Raw genomic sequence first — 19,941 nt, forward strand, 5'->3', positions numbered from 1 at the left:
TGTGTTGACTTTAATCGCTCTCCCTACCTCCAGGTCTTTCAAGGGATGGGGTGCCAAGGCAGAGCTCAGCACTAGTCACACCAGCATCCCCTAAGAGCAAAGCTAAACAAGTGAGAGATTGGAGGGACAGCATCACAGAGCCTCTCCTGCTAGGCTGAGACCTGCTTCTTACTATTTTTATTTTATGCGTCTGGGTGTTTTGCCTGATTGTCTGTGCATCTTGTGCGTGCAGTGCCCACAGAGGCCAGAAGAGGGCGTCAGATCTCCTGGAACTGGAGTTTAGGAAGGTTGATGAGCTACCATGTGGCTGCTGGGTTAAAGTCTGATCTGGAAGAGCAGCCAGTACTTAACCACTGAGCCATCTCACCAGGACCAGACTAACAGCTTCTCTCTACTTCTCATCCACTGAAAGCTGCAAGTGCAAAAATACACATATGTCATCAACGCTGCTTCCTGAGGGGAGTGTGAGGCGCTGAGTAGAAGATAGTGTGGGGAAGAAGGGAGAGAGACGGTTTGCACATGCTTAGAAGTTGGCTTATGCTACCTCATCAAGAACAAATAAAGTAATTTTATTTGCTTATTTGCTCTTAAAACTTTTAAGACCAGCTGCAGCAGATTGCAGGGGAAGCTCGGGGACCCGAGAGTCGAAGGGCTTCAGTTTGAATCCTGCTTGACTATGTACCAGTTGGGCGAGTTTGTTCAATTTGCTTAAATTTCCAGTGCCTTGGGGCCCTCATAGTAAAACAGCAATGACAGGACCTGGAGAGACAGTTAAGAGGCAAAGAACGCAGGTTGCTCTCCCAAAAGACCCAACATTAGCGCTCCCATCAGGCTGTTCACAAGCACCAGGGGTCTGAGCTCCTCTTACAGCCTGTGTGGACACTGAAACACTCTCTCTGACACACACACTGAAAAATAAAATTAGTTTTTAGAATGGTGATAATAGCTGAGTCCAGAAAGGTGAAAAGGTTGGGGAGGACCGTGTGCAACAGTGGCCCCGGCTTATGTAAAGCAAACACATTTTATAGCTGGAGATTTCAACCCTTCCATAAATTATACATAGAACCCATAGAGCTCACCCCTTTCCCAAGAATCAGGACACACGAAGGACCTGACTGGTGGCCAAGAACTGAGTATTCAGGTATTCAGCAGTCTCGCCACCAGGGCCACAGCTAGTAGAGGCGTCTTTGCATCCAGTTTAGACTCGATTAGAACAGAAGTTTTATACAGCTGCAGAATTGTTGGGCTGCAGCTTTGGCTTCACAATATGTGCAGCTGCTCCCCTTCCACCTAGATCATTCCATATTCGCCTCGTTTGGATATCTTCTCCCTTTCGGAAGCTGAGAGCGAGGGCAGGTGCTCCATTACCTCTTTCCCTGGATCGTGGTCAGTGGGGTGGAGGTGGCAGAGATGGGAGGGAAGTTTGACAGTGGGCACCAGCTTCCAAAATTTCTCTGCATCAGCAAACAAATGGGAGAAGAGAGCCGTCAGCAGGCACAGGCAGGTATTGCTGCTGCTTCACTGAGCCTCTCTTGTCTCAGAAATCCTCACTGCCAGTTTCATAGCCCATCCAGCCCAGCGGTGCTGGGCGATGCCGTAGCTGATTGCTTCAGATATCCCAGGCTGGTCTCCCTGGGTGTGAACCCAGCTCTTTGCCAATTTGGAGTAACGAGACAATACAGAAAAAATTTATATATCATGTCAAAATATACATCGTATATTGTGTGGCACGCACTGCATATGTCTGAACACATGCACATGAATAGTGGAGGAGAAGACGAAGCATCGCCCTGACTTCTCCCAGGCCTCTGCTTGCCGAAGGTCTTGTGTAAGGTGGATATGCTTTTCAGGACAGAACTGGAGGTGAGCAAATAAGATGGGGCTGTGTGCTTGAAGTGGCATGGCACATGCCAGTTCAGGAAAGCGCTGGTGAGAAAGGTGCTGCAAGTGCTTGCTTTGAATTAGGAACTAAATTACCTTTAGAATTAAGGAATCGGAAGATGGATAGCCCCAGTTACTTATTTGATGAAACAGAGGAGGGCCGATGGAGCTTGTCTCAGCGTATTAGGAAAACAACCTCTGGGCTCCCGCTGACAGGACACTTTCTCCATGTGCTATTAATTAGATCGTGTTATCAGCTAACAGCAGGGAGCAGACATCCTTTGCATGTTAACTAAAGAGCACTCGCCATTTAGCTACTGGGGCTTGCTCAGTCTTTAAAACTGTCTTAATCATTAGTGAATTAGTTAAACTATAACATTATGAGATAAAAATGATGACTGGTGTCACTCGGGAACAAGTCTGAACTGGACTGGTTGTCAGATGTTCTCTGTACAGTCAGCGCTGACCGTGCGGACAGCTCAGCAACCCGGCTGCCCGTGGTTGTGCAGTATCTTGAGATCAGTGTGTTGGGGAGGTAGGGGTTAGGGGGATGGTCCCGGGGCTTCATCTTCCATCCTCAATCACCCGGAATTTTACAACATATAGTTGTAATTCGTGTATGTAGAGGTCAGAGAACAACTTTGTGGAGCGCGTTCTCCCCTTCCACCTTTCCGTGGCTCCAGGGATCAAACTCGGTACACCAGCCTTGGGTAGCAATCACTTTACCGCTGAGCTGACTTCACCAACTCCATCTCAGCATCTTGGCAGCTGGCATATTTTTCTCCTGCCACTAATAACCCATATTTAATAAAGTACACACACAAGGCTTAATTGATCTATTTTGACTTATGCTTTTAATCAATGACTACCAGTAGAAAATGTGAAGCATGTCTTACAAGACCTGAGAAGATAATTATATCATAACTTCAAAAAACATTCCAAACAGGCTGATAACCATGAGCATAATTTAAATGTAACAAAGAAAGAGTTAAACTATATACATTAAGAGAAAAGGAAAGGGATTTTATTCTATAGCAACCATTTCCTATTAATTCAGTTTCTGTTAGAACTAAACACCTTTTTCTCAGTTTAATTTAGAATGAAGTAATAGAACTTTTATTATCAACTTCATAAACTGTCTTTAAGGAGAAAATGAATTAAGGAGAAAATAGGTGTCACCATATTTACTGGTGAACTGGCTGCATGGTCAACTTGGCTCCTTTAAGTCTGGCTATCATTAGAACTAACAAGAGCAAGTCCATGAGGCCCACAGGGAACTCAGTGGCTGTGGCATCCAAGGGGAGGGCACACTCCACACATCACAATGATGAGAGCTAATGCTCCTACCCTCTGAGTCCACATAAAAAAATTACTACTCTCATTCAAACTAACTGGAAGTCAAACAGTTTAAAAAGTCAGAGTAAAGAATAAAACTATTTTCTTTTCACATAGAGGAAGGACACACCCTCTGCTCCATTTAAAGTGAGTTCTGTGCTGAGTCCCTGCTCCATCAGAATAATAAACTGAAAGTCATTTATTGTTAGTAAAGCTCCAGTGGTCCCTTTCCTACTTCAAAGATGTTTAACACAAAAAAGGCTATTGGTTTGGCTTGAAGCCCTCTGAGGAAATAGTGTGGCGGTGGAGGCAGGCTGACACTGAAGGCCTATCCTCTACAAGCCACCCTGTGCCTTGTATCCCCAGGGGCAATTTACCACTACACTGCCTCCGAGAGATCACCAGAGCACCCCACACATATGGAGTGGGGCAGAGATTGTTCTGTGGTCCCATGGGGAGGAAGAGGCACCATGCTTTGCTGATCAAAACCTACAAAGCAGTCAAAAGTCCAGAGGATCAAAGCCCAGTCAGCCAGAAGAACAGCTTTGGAAATATCGATCTACTCAAGGACTGTGGGAAAGCCAGGGTAGTGGAGGCTTAGTAGGCGACTCCTCTGAAACACGGGCAACAGTGGCTTGGGTAAAAGCCTGGAAGTGAACAGCTGCTAAGGCCACTGTTACTGCTACCACCTCCTGGTATCTATGCTTGGGCAGACATCAGGGGTGGGAACTGAAAAACTGAGGGTTGGAGAGCACTGTGGACAACACAGGACACAGCAGAAAAGAGAGGACACTCAAAAACCTGCTTGTCCTCCTGGCCTTGAATGTTCTGTGCCAGGCAAAGACCTTTGGAGCATGGGTAGGGATCCTGAGAACAGCTGGTGAACAGAGATGGGGTGCAATGGGCACTGCTCCCCATGGGAGGCAACACTGGGCTGAGGACACCAGCAGTGCCACGTCTTCCGGATTGCTGAGGAGCAGGTGAAGAACGGGCCTAACATGGCTGCCCTGCAGAGGGTCTCTGGATTTGCAGAAAACACTGCACAGCAATGATAAGGTACAGCTAGAATCACAGATCACCTCTGCTCTCCAAAGAAAAATAAAGTCCACCAGCAGGGCTTTTCAGGGGCGGCTTCTGTACTGGGATCCTTGGATGGGCTGTGTCTGGCCAGGTCACTGTGTGGCAGGCAGAATAGCTAACTGGCAGGTACCTTGGGAAGGCTCTGTACCCACAAGAGGTTGGGGCAAACTTTCCCAATAGGGAAACTTCTTGGCCAACATCTAAGCTCCGTGAAGAGGCTGGAGCCACAATACTCAAACTCCAATGTGCCTGACTCCTTTTCTCCTACTCCTGGTTCAGAATACCCAGGAGCAGAGATGCTAAGCTGACCTGGGAGGATCCCTGGATCCTGTTACATAACATCAAACTGGAGAAAACAAAAGGGCCTAAGGGGTTGAAAAACAAAAGAGCAGTTTACATCAGACACTGATTTTTTAAAGTCTTTTTGAGCTCAGGAAACTGGAGGCAGATACCACACAGAAAGCCCAGCTTGGCTGTCTGTCCTTTGGTCTGTCCTGAGCAGTTCTGAACATTTCATATATAAATGGGGTGGTACCACTTATGGTTGATCTCTTTCCTACAAGTTGGGCAAGTGTTAGCATTCTTAAGGGAATCACGGAGGCACTGACTACAGAAGCCGTGGCCACATCCTGTAGAAACAATGAGGCGCCCATTCTGCACAACCTCAGTATCCATCCATGCAGATTGGACAACTGACAGTACCGAGGGCCTGAGTCCTGTAGCTCCTTCATCCTTGGCGCTTAGAGGAGTGTGGGTAGTCACACACACGTCTTTGTCCTAGACAGTTCCTCATCATCACTGCTCACCACGCAGCTGTCAGCATGGTCTTGGCATAACCTCCTCCCATTTCTTCCTGGCCTTCTCCTTTCTTCAACAATCACAACAGCGTCATTGTGACTGAGGTCCACAACCAGAGGCTCCAGGGACTCACAGGTGAGGTCCACGATTTCATCACCAGCATTCACGAGTTCTGTGGGTTCTGGTTCCAAGGAAATCTCAGGGGTTGAAGTTGTTCCCCGAGTTCGCTTCTGGGTTTGTGTAGAACTTACTGTTCCACCAGGCCACTCTCTTTGAGGATTCCTCTAAGGCCATTGTATTCATTGTGCTCTCTGGCTTCAATCCACAGAAAAGGAAGTGATCTACACCAAGGTTTATGGGGAGGTGGGATGTTCTCAATCTCTCATGCCCACTGAGTGCTCATCCCGTGGCTTGGAGTCAATTAGCTGTCCAATATTTCCACGTTTCGGAGTTGGTGTGATCAGGCAGACGCCACAGTGGATGTGCTTGAGCAAGGACGTACCCCCTCCACCAGCCGCTAAGGAGACCCACTCAAGCAGGACTCCACCACCTCACAGAGACCCACTTCCGCTCTGCCGGCCCTGGCCCGCACTTCCCGAATACTATTTCATTTTAGCAATAAGAACTATACATCTATTAATAGGCAGGTTAATCACAAGAATACACAATCTCATTCCTTTCCCTCATATTTCTTTTCTGTAATACTTGCCTTGTTCATGCCTTGTGTATGCCAGACTTGTACTAAACAACTGGGTCACACCCCTAATTCCCCATATTGAGATAAATTTGTAAAACAGCTGAAGATTTGATAAATTTAATTTTGTCAAGAATTTAGGTTTCATATCAGCTGTATTTTGCAATAACCATACATACTAACACAATCCAGAAAAAAATGGCTTAACACTTTTGTCTTTGTAGACACAATAGGTTTTTTTAAGTTAAAATTATAGGTATTTTTGTTGCAGTTATTCATAATAATATGTAAAATAGTTTTAAAAATTTACTCTTTTGAGACAAAAGATGCTTGGGGAAATGGAATGAAGGTGGTGATAAAATTCAATAAAGTTTACAATGACAGCAAATATACAGAAACAGATCAGAAGTAAAGCTGATTTATGTGCATGCATTTCTCGTTTGTTTTTCAGTCACTGATGGTTATATTGCTAATGTCAGAATTCCATTGAATAGGATACAGTACTTACTTTTATATATAATTATTGTGCACATAAACCATGTGTACATGGGGGGGAATCATACCACAACTTTGTTAGCTGGCTCTCCCTTTTCACCTTCAACTGACCTCTGACAATAGAATTCAGATATTCAGATATTTGGCTCATGGGGCAATTCTATTATTTTTTGTTTGTATGTTTGTTTTTTTTGTTTTTTTTCGAGACAGCATTTCTCTGAGGCTTTGGAACCTGTCCTGGAACTAGCTCTTGTAGACCAGGCTGGCCTTGAACTCACAGAGATCCGCCTGCCTCTGCCTCCCAAGTGCTGGGATCAAAGGTGTGCGCCACCACCGCCCAGCTGGCAATTCTATTCTTGAGGTGTCTTGTCAGCCCTGAGCACAGTGATTTGAATGGCAATCTATAACATGTGCTGAGAAGCTGCATCCTTGTTGCTCCTGTATACATAAACTGAGGGATTGTAAAATCCACTAGAAGCCGGAAAGTTCTGTCTTACAGCTCTGTCGGTTCCACTGGCTGTTCTTATTTACAACCTTGAAGTCTTCTGGTTGGAATTTCAGTCCCATTGTGAGAGTGCAGCTGACGGCACATAGCAGCCCTGTCCTCCAGACTCTGCACAGTTCACTAGCAGCCGGGTCCTCCAGGCTCTGCACAGTTCACACGACTCTAAAAGGCACCCTGCTCATGATGCGTGTTCAGAGAAAAAGTTACTGAATTAAGTGTATGTCAACAAAAGGAGTCACTCATTTCTCCTCCACCACTCGTAGCCTTTAAGTCAAGTTTTGTTCTGACTGATGACTAAAGAACTACCAGGTGGAAGCAAAACTGGGGCTTTTATTCCTAAAATAAGAATAAGGAAAATATTTTGAGAAAAAAATACAGAGTAAACCAATATAATTTTTACTTTTTTATTAGTGTGGGTGTTTTCCATATAAACGAGAGCAGCACCAACCATTCAGAAACGTAGTTGTGGCCAAAAATAGTAGTTATCTGTAAATTTCTCACTAAAGACCAATTTCATCTTATGATAATTTTAAAAATGTACAACAAGTTAGAAATCAACACACTGTTAGAGAGATGGAGTGGCTCTCTTTCCTCCTCATATTCTCATTGCAGAGCTTTAGTGAAAATCATAAGCACATGGATCTCACATTGTCTACATGTGCAACAAGCTGGCAAAGAAATAGTTGATGCATTTTATAATTTTTAGGAATTATCAACAAGGTTTGATTTTATGCAGTGACTGCAATCCATATATATATATATCTGTATATATATATGACATTTAAACAGAATATGTAGTATTTTACTTTGTATTTACTATTACCCAAAGAAATAATGTTGCACATAGACCCTCTAACATAACTTAGACAAAAAATATATTTTAAAAACAAAATAAAAACTCTTACAGGCTAACTTGGAAGTATTATACTTAGATTTAGGAATTAAAGTCCATGGTATTTTATTATTGACTTGTTTTGTGGTATTTTTTTCCTTGATGTAAGAAAATAAATATTATCTTGAACTTGTGAACTCCATTTATTTGAAAGAGCACCTGGAGCTGCCTTCTATGCCGCAATCTTTATCTCGACAGCAATCTGTGGACACCAGTTCTGAGTACCAGTGCGGTCACCCCTCTATGCTATGTCCTGTCGTTTTGTTCTTGACCCCCAGGACCCTTTGCTGAGGTAGGAACTGCTGTCGTGCCTGCCTTCAGTGGACGGGGACGTGAAAGGCATGCGAGCACGGGTCGTGCACTGTCTGTCTTAACTTGCCATTGGACATAAGCTCCCTACAGTGTGTGAACAAGGTCTCACTACAGCTAGGAATGTATGACAGAGTGGACCGTGCCCAGGAAGCCTGGGAATAGAAATTTAGACCAAACCCTTTCCTGCGCGCCTAGACAGCAGACAGTAACCAGGTGCAACAGTTACGTGGCCAGACCACGAAGTCTGGCCGTACCGCACATAAGGTGAGAGAAAATCACACTTGTGAAGATTGCAGAGCATGAAAACACCACTGTAAAAATGATACCTGGAGACTGGAGGTTCAAAATCACATCTAATTTTCCTGGAAATTAATGTAAGTGGTGCCCGCTTTGTGATTTACCATTGAAAACCGATTGATTTTTTTTTAAAAAATTATGTTAACTAGTATATTGGTCATCAATGTATAACGCTTTATTAACTTTCTATTTCCCTTTAACAGTTCTTCAGCACATGCTTAAGAATGATCATTGATACTGATGATTCTGCACCCTCACATAGTATTAAATTGCATTGGCAATGAGCATTCTCGAATGTTTTTCTCAGCGTTATTCTCTAAACATAATTTAGGGTCTGTGGCGGATGCTCCACTTTATCTAAGGCCTTCAGCATCTTTTGATCTGATCATGTGCAATGTTGAATGGGTAATGCCCATCTTAGCTAGGGCACAACGTAGGGCACTTACAATTCAATGAGAAAGAAAACTTCAATATTGGAATATCTAGAATTTGGGGTTATTTAAAAATAACTAGTTATAACTTACAAGTGATCTTTGGGATTTCTTTGAAAATCTTTACTACTTTATTCCCCCAGAGAATGGGTCCAGGGACCACGGTTTGCTAGAAAGCACACTCATCTATTTAAGAATATTAAGCTCCTGTATCACTTACTGGAACTGTGAACTCTCCAGAGGCTGCCAGCGTCTGAACGAGGTAGAAAATAAGAGCCCCCGCCCCAGCACAGAGATCTTCATTTTTGTTCTGAATTCACAGCCTAGCACAAAAATCTGAGCTTCTGAAGCTTCCTTTTGACTGCCTCTTGACATTTCAAGTTGAAAAAGAAATCACCCAAATTGTCCCCAAAGGAGAGGGAAAAAAATATAGAAAGAGTTTCCTGTTGGTTTGGACTGCATGTTATACATGAATAAGTCTGACCAAGAGAAAACAAACAGAACACCAGAAAGGATTAAGCATAGTGCTACTCACCTGTAATCCCATAGCCTGGAGGCAGAGGCAGGAGGATTGCCACAAGCTGGAGAGTAGCCTGGTCTACATAGGAGTTCCATATCGCAGAATACTACACAGACCTTTACTTAAACAGAGAAATGTGGGCAGGGAGAGGGAAGGAGTAAGAGAGGGAGAGAATGAAGAAAAGAAATGTGGTCAGTGATCTTTCTCACATGTCAGAAGCTTCTTTTCACTGCGTGCGTTTGGTAGCATGTCTGCAATCATGGCACTTAGGGATTAGGAGCAGGAGTTCAAGAGCCATCCTAGATTGCATGAGACCTTGACTGGACCCTTCCCCAAATGAAAGCATTAAGTGCTTTTTGTCAACATACACACATCGCTCCATCCACCTGTCCGTCCGTCCGTCCATCCATTCATCCATCCATCCATCCATCATCCATCCATGAACGATTGGTCTCCTGCATTACTTTGTTGGGAAAACAGCTCAGAGACAGTTTAGTGACCTGTGTGTCCCTAACTCTAATTAGGGACAGTATTTTCAATCTGCCCACACAGGTGAGGGTCCTTAGAATGTCCTGGCCACACTGGTTACACACAGCAGATGTTAGTGCCAACAACAGAGTAGTTTATATAGGACCTATGCATGGTAAAGACAGAGAAAGGTGAAAGGGAATGGCTGTTACAAGCCAGGGAGCCCAGTTGGTGTTTCCAGAAAAATTAAAGAGGGGTTTTTATTAGGTCTGAAAGTCAATTCCTTTTGAGACATCATCATTTAAAAATAAATTAACAAATAGAGCAACATGCTACTCCAAATTTCCCTGTGAGACTGATATTATTTATTAGAGTTTGGAGCCGATATACATAACACCTGACTCATAACCCATTATGTGTGTCTTATAACCCCTCAGACAAAGATGCTAGTCAGCAATTAAAAAAAAAAAGCATAGCACAAAGGACTGAAGCAGAGAGAAACAACATGGTTTAGATGCTAGTATTAGTGGCTAAGCTAGGCTCTGCAGCAAGGAAACCCTTGAGTGCTTAACTGCAAAATACATCAAACAAAGGAACTACACTGTTTTCTCTTAATACAGGAAGATTTTGGTAGCTATAAAAATAGTTTTTCAGCACAAATATAGTTTAACATACTCAGCTATTCTATATAAAAATACAGAAAAATAATTTTAAGTAAAACACAAACTCTAATGCAGTGAGAGAAGCTGAGGAACTGTAACAAAAATGTCAGTTTGAACAGGAGCCTTGCGGACTCCAGCCATTCACCCTCTAGCTGCAGCGGTGTGACTAAGGAAATTCCAATTTAACCATGTTTATTTAACTCTGTTGATATCAGCTGTAGCTTCAGGTTTCTTAGTCACGCGCTTTAGAATGCAGTGATATGTCAAAAGCACTTCCGTTTCAGGTTTAAAAAACCAACAGAGCTGGGTAGAAACCCGTCTTCCCCGTAGAGCATCAAAATAGCAGCCCCTTTGGTTTACTTATTTAGGAGTTTTAGCGTCAAAAAAAAAATAGATTCTCTGAGTTTAAAAAAATACTTTCTTTGGTAATATTTGTTGACATTTCCGATCAGAGTCTGTACAAATTCTTCAAAAGGTATAAAACAAAACTCTTGGGTGTAGATGTACACTCGTGAAGGAATCGGTTAACAGGGAACACATGGTTCCCTTCTTGTCTGTTCCTGGGCTTGCACGTCATCCTCAGGCGGTCTCTGAAGCCCCCAGGAATTCCATTTGTACAGCCGCTTTGGCGGGTGGGGCCGAACTACTCTTCTTCCGGAATTCTGCAGAGATTTCCTTTGGTTTCTGGAACTTTAAAAAATGTAAACAAGGTGAAGGCCAGGACGATCCCAGCGAAGAGGAAGAACACATAAGGCCCGCAGAAGTCCTGCAAGGAGAGCAAACAGTGGTGGTTAGCTGCTGGACAGTCTGCCCGGTCCTGGGGTGGGGGAAAGGCTTGCACCGTGTGGGCACTTACCGCGATGTACTGGAAGCAGAGAGCAATGAGGAAATGGCAGACCCAGTTGCTGAAGGCAGCCAGGGCCAGAGCAGTGGGGCGGGGTCCTTGGCTGAAAAATTCAGCAACCATGAACCAAGGGATTGGACCTGGTCCAATCTCAAAGAAACTGACGAAGAGGAAAATGGCTGTCATGCTCACATAACTCATCCAGGAGAACTTATCCTGAAGACAAAGAGAAAGTCGTAAGTGGGGCAGGTGACTGCTGGCTGTAGCCTCCTTGAGTCTAGCAGCTTCTGAGTTCTCTCAGGCTGAGATCAGAGGCGAGCACAGCTGTGAACCGAGACCCCTCCTTCATTTCCCGGCTGCCCGAACCCGAATAATCACACAGAAACTATATTACTTCCAACACTGGCCAATGGTTCATGCATATTTCTAGCTAGCTCTTACATCTTAAATTAAGCCATTTTTATTAATCTGTGCATTGCTTAACTACCGGTAAGGTTTTTCTTAGGCAGCTACATGGTGTTTCTTTGACTCTGCCTACTCTCTCTCTCTCTCCCTCTATCTCTGTTTGGATTTCCCACCTGGCTTTATTCTGCTAAGCCATTGGCCTGAAATAGCTTTGTTCATTAACCAATAAGAGCAGCACATATACGGAAGGGCATCTCCACATCACACAACTCTCTTCCTTGTGTGTTTGTTTTTCCTCAAATTCAAGTTACTCTGGTTTGAAACAAGTTGATCCAACCCAACCAAATCTTGCTTCTGAATTTGGAGTCCCTGCCCAGCCAATCCCTTGCATTAGGGCTTTTGGGGTTTTGTTTTATAGTTAATCTTTCCCTGTGACAAGCAAGAAGACCCAGAATGCTTAAGTCTTCCTACCAAGATGGCCAGACAAGGTTTGGCTCCCTAGGTGCAAGATGAGCATGTAGGTAGGAAGGGGGTGGGGTCAGGTACGGCCTGTGGTTACACAAGCAGGCAGCCACCCATGCAGCTGCCCCAAATCACAGGTGCCATCCTGGTACTTACATCTCTCACTCCAAGAACATAGTTCCCTTTGCTTTACATTTCCCCTCTCCCTTAGTTAGGAAGTCAGTCTCATGCACTTGCTGTGGGCGGAACTCTTTAACTTGGGAGCCAGAGATGTTTTCCTGTGGTAAAAAAAAAAAAAAACCAAAAAAACCTACCAGCCCAGGTACCACACTTACCCACACAAGTCCCACAGACATGAAGATGGCACAGAAAAACATCCCAATCATTCCAGCTAGAAACAGGGACCGCTGCCCGGCCTTCTCTACAAGCAGTACCTGTGGGAGTTTACACATCGGCTCAGTGTTCTGCTGTCTTCATGCTTGCCCACTTGCCCACTAGGGAGTTTGGAATGTATGTAGTGGGGTGAAGGCAGTACTGTGGCCCCCTTTTACAGACATGCAACAGATGACAGTTGTGTGCCCTGGCACTGCTAGTCTCGGGTGACAGTGGGAATTAAACATTGGTTTCATTTGGCCATATGGATTTGAGAAGTTCAGTCTTGGTATAGACCAGAGTGTTCCCAACACTCTAGGGCCATCCCTCTGAATACAGTAGTGAGAGGCTGTACATCCCGGTGCCTCCTAAGAGAATATCTCTGCCATGAAACTGTGAAAGATCTCCATTTACCAGGGCTGGGGTGGTAGCTCAGTAGTAGATTACTTTCCTCATATGCACAGGCCCTGGACTCAACCCCAAACATCACAAAAGAAAGGAGAAGATCCTGCTGTGCTACAGAGAAAAAGGTGACCCAGTCTCTCACCTGCTGACGTAATCATTGCAAGAGTCCCTGTGCCTCAGACACCTGAGACAGCACAGCTGTTCAGGTGTCGGCCATTCTTACCCAACCTCTCAGGGCTTGGTTAAGTCAAGTTATGACGGTTTACCTGCTGCTAAGTGCATTTGATCACTGTACAGAGAATTTGGTCAGTGCACCAAATCAGTGAGCTCTGTATATCCAGGGTGTGCTTGTATGTACCTTTTGTGGGGGTGAACTGTGTATTTGGAAAGAGGTGACGTCACAGCAAGACGTTAGAGTGCTTCTTCATCCTGACCGAGGAGACCTGCCAACAGTCTTTGAGCTATGGACCTCATATGGATCATCATTTTCTGACTAGTCTGACCCATGGGATCTTGTCAACACTGCACACACACACACACACACACACACACACACACACACACACACACGAGTCTGACCCATAGGATCTTGTCAACACTACACACACACACGAGTGTGACCCTTGGGATCTTGTCAACACTGCATACACACATACACATACACATACACTAGAGTATAACCCATGGGATCTTGTCAACACTGCACACAAACACACACACACACACAGTTTCCCATCTTGGTGAGTAAACCGGCTGTGCTCATCCAGCTGAGTAAGCCAACAGCAAACCAGCACCAGTAGCATGCAGCGCTCTGGGCCCGCAGACATCTGTGGAGCACTTGTCTCTGCCTGCAGTAAAAGCCCTTTTCATCTCAGAGGCCCTCAGATCAGTGTTTCAGATCACTCTAGAAATGGTGACAAGCCAAGAGCCTACATCTAATTACTAAGAAGAAAGCAAGAAAAATGTTCCTATGTGTTTCTTAAAAATTGTTTTATTTTACATGTGTGGTGCTTTATATGTGCTTTTATGTCTGTGTACCACATTCCTACAGTGCTTGCAGGTGTGGGGGGCATCATATCCCTGGGAACTGGAGTTAGAGGTGATTGTGAGCTGCCATGTGGGTGCTGGGAATTGAACTCAGGCCCTCTGGAAAAGCAGTCTGTGCTTTAACCACTGAGCCATCTCTTCTCTTATACATTTGATTCTTTCAAAGCAGGAGGAATGATACATGATGCTAACCTAGCATTATCAGGGTCTGAGAGAACAGGAACATTCCCACAGGATTATCCGCACCTTCTGCCAATGAAAAGTGCTAACTGGATAATAAAAACTAAAAACATGTGTGCTGGATATTGAGTTACATTCTCCCCCGGAAGCTATGGCACTCCAATGCACATGACCAGCGGAGAACCATGGCCAACCACTGGGACATCTGCTGGATCACCGTCCTCGTCTCTGCCCCAGTCTGTACATCCCTCAGGCCCGTCTGTCTTGCTGGAGCTAGGCAGCCACTGCTTTGCTCCAAGAGCCATCCTGCCTCAACCTCCCCATTTTTTCTTCCTGTTTTGTTCTTTTCTCAAGATCATAAGCACCCCTCCATCAGCTTATCACTATGGATGAAAGCCATAGCCATAGAGCCTGGACATCATTCAGAGTACTATTGGGAGCGTCTCTGTTTCTCAAGTACTCAGGAAAAATGGGTTAGATGATCTATGTTGTTCCTGGGAAACAAAGCCACGAGTGCTCATTCTTTCTGCACGCATCAGTATGGACATTGTTTTCAAGTTCAGGGACACAAAACCAGTGTCCTTTGCTGTGTTTTGATATGGTTTGGTTTGCTGCAGTGTCTCGCTGTGGAGCCTTGCTGTACTTGGACTTGAGATCCACCTTCCTTTTCCTGCTGAATGCTAGGATCACAGATGTCTGCCACCGTTAGTATTTGGGAGACCTACATAAAAACTGCAATGCTTTCTTTAATTGTGGCGTTCTGATGAAGTGATTAGAACTGATTTCCTTTGTGTCAGTCATCTATTTTAAGACTTTTGTTAAAAAAAAGAACAAACTCAAAACGCTCCATATTCAAAACAATTAAGGTGCAAGTTATATTTATAATTTACAATAATTATCAATTAAACTGCTCCTCCATTCAAATTAGTTTGGGTATGAGGGAAGAAATAAAATTCTGCACAGTTTTTGTTATTTTTTTCCTCAGGATTTGGGTTAAACAACTTGATGCTTAATATGGCAAATGCTCTTTTAAGTAATGAATTTTAATAATATGTCCATTTTGTAAAAAGTACCATTTTCAGGAGACAGAAGGACTAAGAGTGCCTTGGATTGAGGCCCAGGAATGGCCGTTAGGGACTGAAGCAGCCTTTGGCTTGCACGGGGCTGTCTCTGAAGTGGAGTCTGTAGACAGGGCATTCTGTGTAGTTCACACTCTTTTGCCTCTCCATGATCTAGCACTGGGTAATGAGGTCTGGGGATTCAGGATGTAATTTATTGACCACCCCAAGATAATAGTTAAAGTCCATGTACAGAGGAAAAAACAAGTGAACAAAATAAGCTGAGTATAGTATTATGACCAGCATTAAAACTTAAAAGCATTTGAACATGTCGTATTCAAAGGTAAGAATCAGTGGAGTTTGTCTCGTTTTGAGCAGATTTCATTAGTTGAGAAGCCTTTGTACTACTACTTACTAGGTCACAATATTAAACTAGTCCTTGGCTTTAAGAAAGTAAATAACTTCTCTTTTGGAGTTGATAACACAATGAAATTCCATATTTTATGTCATTTCTACCCAGACTCCCATTACACATATCGGAAGCATCACCAGGAGCCGTTTATTTGTGTTCTGCCCAGGGACCTAACATCACAGGAATCTGCCAAGTTTGTTCAATTCTGTTTGCAAGCTTAGCTATCTATTAGCTCGTTCAGTGTTTTCCCTAGGATACCAGGATGAAACACCTCCACCAGGCAAGGAGAAGCTGGGGAATGTGCCCAGTGTTGCTGCAATGACAAGCTATCAGCCGACCCTGAGGTGTTTAAATAGAGAAGAACAGAATGCAGTCTCGTAGAGAAGGAAAGTCTTGCCAGTGAGTTATTAATTCACCAAATGAAAGAATTACCGGCACCGCCCAGAGTGGAAGGGCCGGTGACTCACCAGCTCAGCCCGCCTCATCTTAGAGCAGTAGCCGGTGTGTGCACAGGACTTTCTCCACCACTCACTTATCTGTGCACACACAGGGCACGTGGACGAAGCTGCGGATGCTTTTAATCATAGGCCACCATCCCACCTGCACTCCCGGGCCAAGGAGCGGGCAGAGTGCTCCTCTGGGTAGTGACTTACAGAGACAGCAGTGAAGATCAGGTTGATGGCACCAATGCCAATGGTGGCGTACACAGGCTGGCTGATCCCAGCTGTCTGGAAAATGCTGGTTGAGTAATAAAATATCTGCAAGATCAGAACAGGCCAGCCGTAAGGGGAGATTCCCCATGAGGCCCCAGAACCAAAATATATAGCTGTTTATTTTTAGTTTTTGTGGATCCATGGTCCCTAGAATCCCGTAAGGTTTACCTAGCCCTCTCCTCAGACAAGTCTTCCTTCAGCATTTAAAGTTCCCGGTTGCTTAAGAGTTCTTGGCTTTCGCTGAGAACTCACTCCATTGCTTCATTCCCTTTATTTGTTTATTTTCTAAACTTTTTGTTAATATATAACCTTATAACAGGTACACCAAGTGAATAGCTCCTGTGTGTTAAAAACTGATTACAACCGTGTAAAGAGAGCCCGGGTTAAGGACTAACTCGTTTCCGGCTCTGCAGAACCCCTCTATCCCTGTATGCATCGTCCTCCCAGAGCTGCTCACCTAACATCTGATATGATAGCTGAATTTGCCAAGCCCTGTACTTGATGTTACTGTATCATGCATATTCTCTTGTTCCGGCTTCTTTTCCTAAACGTTGTCTCCACGAGAATCCTTGTTGCCCTGTGCATTTGGACACTTCATTGTCACTACTGTGTGGCATTCTGATATACCTGCATTACTATACTTCAGTTACTTCTACTGATTTTTAGAATATTTATGAATGGTGTTGCTGGGTATATACTTTTTGTTTTTGTTTTTTTTTTGAGACAACATCTCTCTATGTAGCCCTGGCTGACCTAGAACTCACTGTATAGACCAGCTAGCCTCAAACTTACGAAGATCTGTCTGCCTCTGCCTCCCAGGTGCTGGAATAAAGGTGTGCGCCACCACTCCTGGCAGGCATACTCTCTAGCGATTATTTTGGTGGAGTATGTGAATATTTATGCCCAGAATTTGAATCACTGGATCAAGTGTCTGTTATAAATTCCGCTTTGGCATAGATGCTGCCTAACAGTTACCAAAAAGAAATAAAAGTTTTATATTTTCATCAGTGTGTAGAACAGTTCTAGTTGTCATTGCAACTAAACTACTATCTGTCTGTCTGTCTGTCTATCATCTATCCATCTATCTATCTTTTATCTATCTATCTATCTATCTATCTATCTATCTATCTATCTATCATCTATCTATAATCTATCTATCATCTATCTATCAATATATAACTTGAATCTATCTGTCTGTCTGTCTGTCTATCATCTATCTATACATCTATCTCTATTCTTTATATGCATGCTGGGTCTCTGAACTCAATGATCTGCCAGACCTATTTCCTTCTTCTTAGTAGACCCAAAGTTCTCTTGAATGCTGACATTTTAAAATATTAAGCTAACTTCTAAAAATCATTGAAGCAAATCAAGGGAAATAAATTACTACCGAGTATATATTTGAATATTTGATGTCAGTTTTTACAAATGTCTTCTGGTGACTTAAGCCTAAATTTCTTTCTTTCTCAGCTCACTTTACCTCACATACCCTCCATTTCCTGTGCTTATAGGGTTAGAGCTAGGGGTTCTGAGAGAGGACAAAGGGAGAGTTGGATGTCAGGCCTGACCATGGTCCAACAGAGCCAAGACTTTGCCCATGGCTACAACATGTCCTTCTGTGTTCATCGGTATCCACTGTCTCTGTCAACACTTCTCTCTCCTCACCTTTTCTCTGGTGTCAGGTCATATCTGCAGCAAGGGACTAAGGCAACACAGCCATCACTGTAAAAGGGAAGCAAGTCTGACCTTGGAGTTTGGCCACAGGTCTTTTGACAGGCTTCCCTGTGGCGGCATTAAAGTTCCTGTGGCCCATGTGTAGAGCAGGGTCTCGGTTTAGCAAAGCTTTGTCTTTAATGTATGTGGGGTGTGTGTGTGTGTGTGTGTGTGTGTGTGTGTGTGTGTGTGTGTGCGTGTGCGTATGTGTGCGTGCGTGCTTGGACTGAAGGGCTCTAGAGAGTTCGCACACTTAAGACACTAGTATTTCACACATACTTGGGGCTGAGGCCAGCTTGAGGAAAGCATGTTGTGTGCTTGTGTCTGAGGCAAAGCCCTAGCACCCAGGTGGGCCTGTACCTTCGTCTTTGTTAGCCTGAGAGAAACTGGGAGTCTGTTTGGAAAGCATGATGAGCTTCATATACTTGGAAAAGTTTCCTTGCCCTCTCTTTCTAGATGGAAGAACATACTTCACAGTCATCAAGAGAACAGCTCTTGAGGGGTCAAATTAGAAAGTTAAAGTAAGCAACGTTGATAGAAAATTCCCTGCGTAGCATTCCTGTTGTGGGAGTCATGAGAAGTTCCCGGTTGGGAGAAAAGTCATAGCAACACAATCCGTGCCCAGATAGCTCCTGATCTCTTATTTCCTGTGGCGTTTGTGAGTCAGTGAGCTGTGTCTGGTTCCAGGGCGACACATCTGGAGACTATAAGAAAACTCTGCTGCTGCCCTGTGGAGGAGAGGACGACTGAGGGAGGGAGCCTAGAGCGCACGGTGACCCTGCTGCCTCCATCAGCTTCCCTCAGCGACTGCAGCCATGCTTGCCTTCCTGTGCCTGACAAGCTGCCTTACTCATGCTAGTACGCTAATGACCAAATGTGTCATTAGTATTGCTAATGACAATAGTGGCACGCCCTCCTGATCTCCCTGTTGACATTAGTGCTGGCCTTCACTCCTGTGTGTGTCTAAGTCTGAGTTAGTAATACTGTCTGTAGCAAGGGCAGATAGCTTTTTATAATCTTTTTAAAGCTTCTTTTATATTAAGTTAATAACTGTATTACCTCGATCGGAACCTTAGCCGTGAAATTGTGAACTCCTGGAAATGCTGTCAATCAGGCTCAGTGCTTTATCAGACCTACAACATTATGACGGTCATATCAGGAAGATTAATGACAAATAAACATTCCCTTCCCTCAGAATCCTGTGTGCGTTGAGAAAGCTTATCTAACATTGATGCTCTTTTGAAACCTGGCATTTGACGGTGGTATTAGGAAAAGCTACAATTATAGTGCATCTTGGAGTACTGAAAATGCAGCCCTGTGAACCAAATTTCCAATGCAGCAAGATGAAGAATGGTGAAGAAATAGGAGGTTGGGGAGGTGTCCTGGCCGGGCGTGGGGTGGAGTGGGACGCAGATGCGTTTGTGCAAATGTGTGGGGGTGTGTGCGTGCGTGAATATGTGTGTGTGCCTGTGTATGTATGTATGTGTGCGCGCGCACGTGTATGCATGGGTGTGTGTGTGTATGTGTGTGTGTGAGAGAGAGAGAGAGAGAGGGAAACAAAGAGAGAAGGAGAGAGAAACAAAGAGAGAGAGAGAGAGAGAGAGAGAGAGAGAGAGAGAGAGAGAGTTTTCTGGTGACAAAGAGAGAAGAGGTTTATTTCCTCATCAGCTCACAATCCTGTGTGTTTCTTACTAGCAGAAAGTGGTCTCATCTTATCTAAGAATAGAAAGTCTCTGTGTCATTATCGCTTGCCGCTTGCCGCTAGTCTCCAGTGGCAAGTGCTGAGGGAGGGCAGATGGCACTGGCCTTTGGATTCCTGAGTTCGGCGCACGGGACCCGTGCATAGCAGCTGGGTCTGTGCCCAAATGAATGCAGCCTGGCCCTCACTGGCCAGAGTCTTAAAGAGCTCTAAAAAGTCCCACGTTGGGCACCAAGTGAAGGGCGTGGTCAATCGGCAGTT

The 19,941-nt window shown here is 44.3% G+C and overlaps 1 protein-coding gene, 1 long non-coding RNA gene and 1 pseudogene across 2 annotated transcripts; 1 reads left to right on the forward strand and 2 right to left on the reverse strand.

Moving 5' to 3' along the window:
• Positions 1–4,727: 4,727 nt before the first annotated feature.
• LOC148118819 (E3 ubiquitin-protein ligase RNF4-like) lies at positions 4,728–5,497 on the reverse strand (annotated as a pseudogene).
• Positions 5,498–10,050: 4,553 nt separating this feature from the next.
• LOC148118820 (solute carrier family 2, facilitated glucose transporter member 2-like) lies at positions 10,051–17,351 on the reverse strand. Its single transcript, XM_087899540.1, has 5 exons — positions 16,437–17,351; positions 16,209–16,313; positions 12,417–12,515; positions 11,227–11,430; positions 10,051–11,136 (listed from the first exon to the last, which is right to left on the reverse strand). The coding sequence occupies exons 3-5, from the start codon at positions 12,465–12,467 to the stop codon at positions 11,014–11,016; spliced, it is 378 nt and encodes a 125-aa protein (XP_087755666.1). The 5' UTR covers positions 12,468–12,515; positions 16,209–16,313; positions 16,437–17,351; the 3' UTR covers positions 10,051–11,013.
• An 856-nt stretch (positions 17,352–18,207) lies between these two features.
• Positions 18,208–19,178, forward strand: LOC148118821 (uncharacterized). The gene is made up of 2 exons (XR_015735781.1): positions 18,208–18,502; positions 18,669–19,178. It is a non-coding gene; the product is annotated as an uncharacterized LOC148118821 (long non-coding RNA).
• The last annotated feature ends 763 nt before the right edge of the window (positions 19,179–19,941 follow it).

This window comes from Myodes glareolus, chromosome 20 (assembly GCF_982192425.1).
Source record: "Myodes glareolus chromosome 20, mMyoGla1.1, whole genome shotgun sequence".
NCBI lineage: Eukaryota > Metazoa > Chordata > Mammalia > Rodentia > Cricetidae > Myodes > Myodes glareolus.

What these genes read in the sequence shown, in the direction of transcription:
- LOC148118820 (XM_087899540.1), bottom strand. Translation starts at nt 12,467, where the DNA reads ATGATTGGGATGTTTTTCTGTGCCATCTTCATGTCTGTGGGACTTGTG. An exon ending in TGTCTGTGGGACTTGTGTGG is followed by an intron (nt 11,431 to 12,416) that starts GTAAGTGTGGTA and finishes CTTTGTCTTCAG; the next exon opens with GATAAGTTCTCCTGGATGAG. An exon ending in TCTGCTTCCAGTACATCGCG is followed by an intron (nt 11,137 to 11,226) that starts GTAAGTGCCCAC and finishes CTCTCCTTGCAG; the next exon opens with GACTTCTGCGGGCCTTATGT.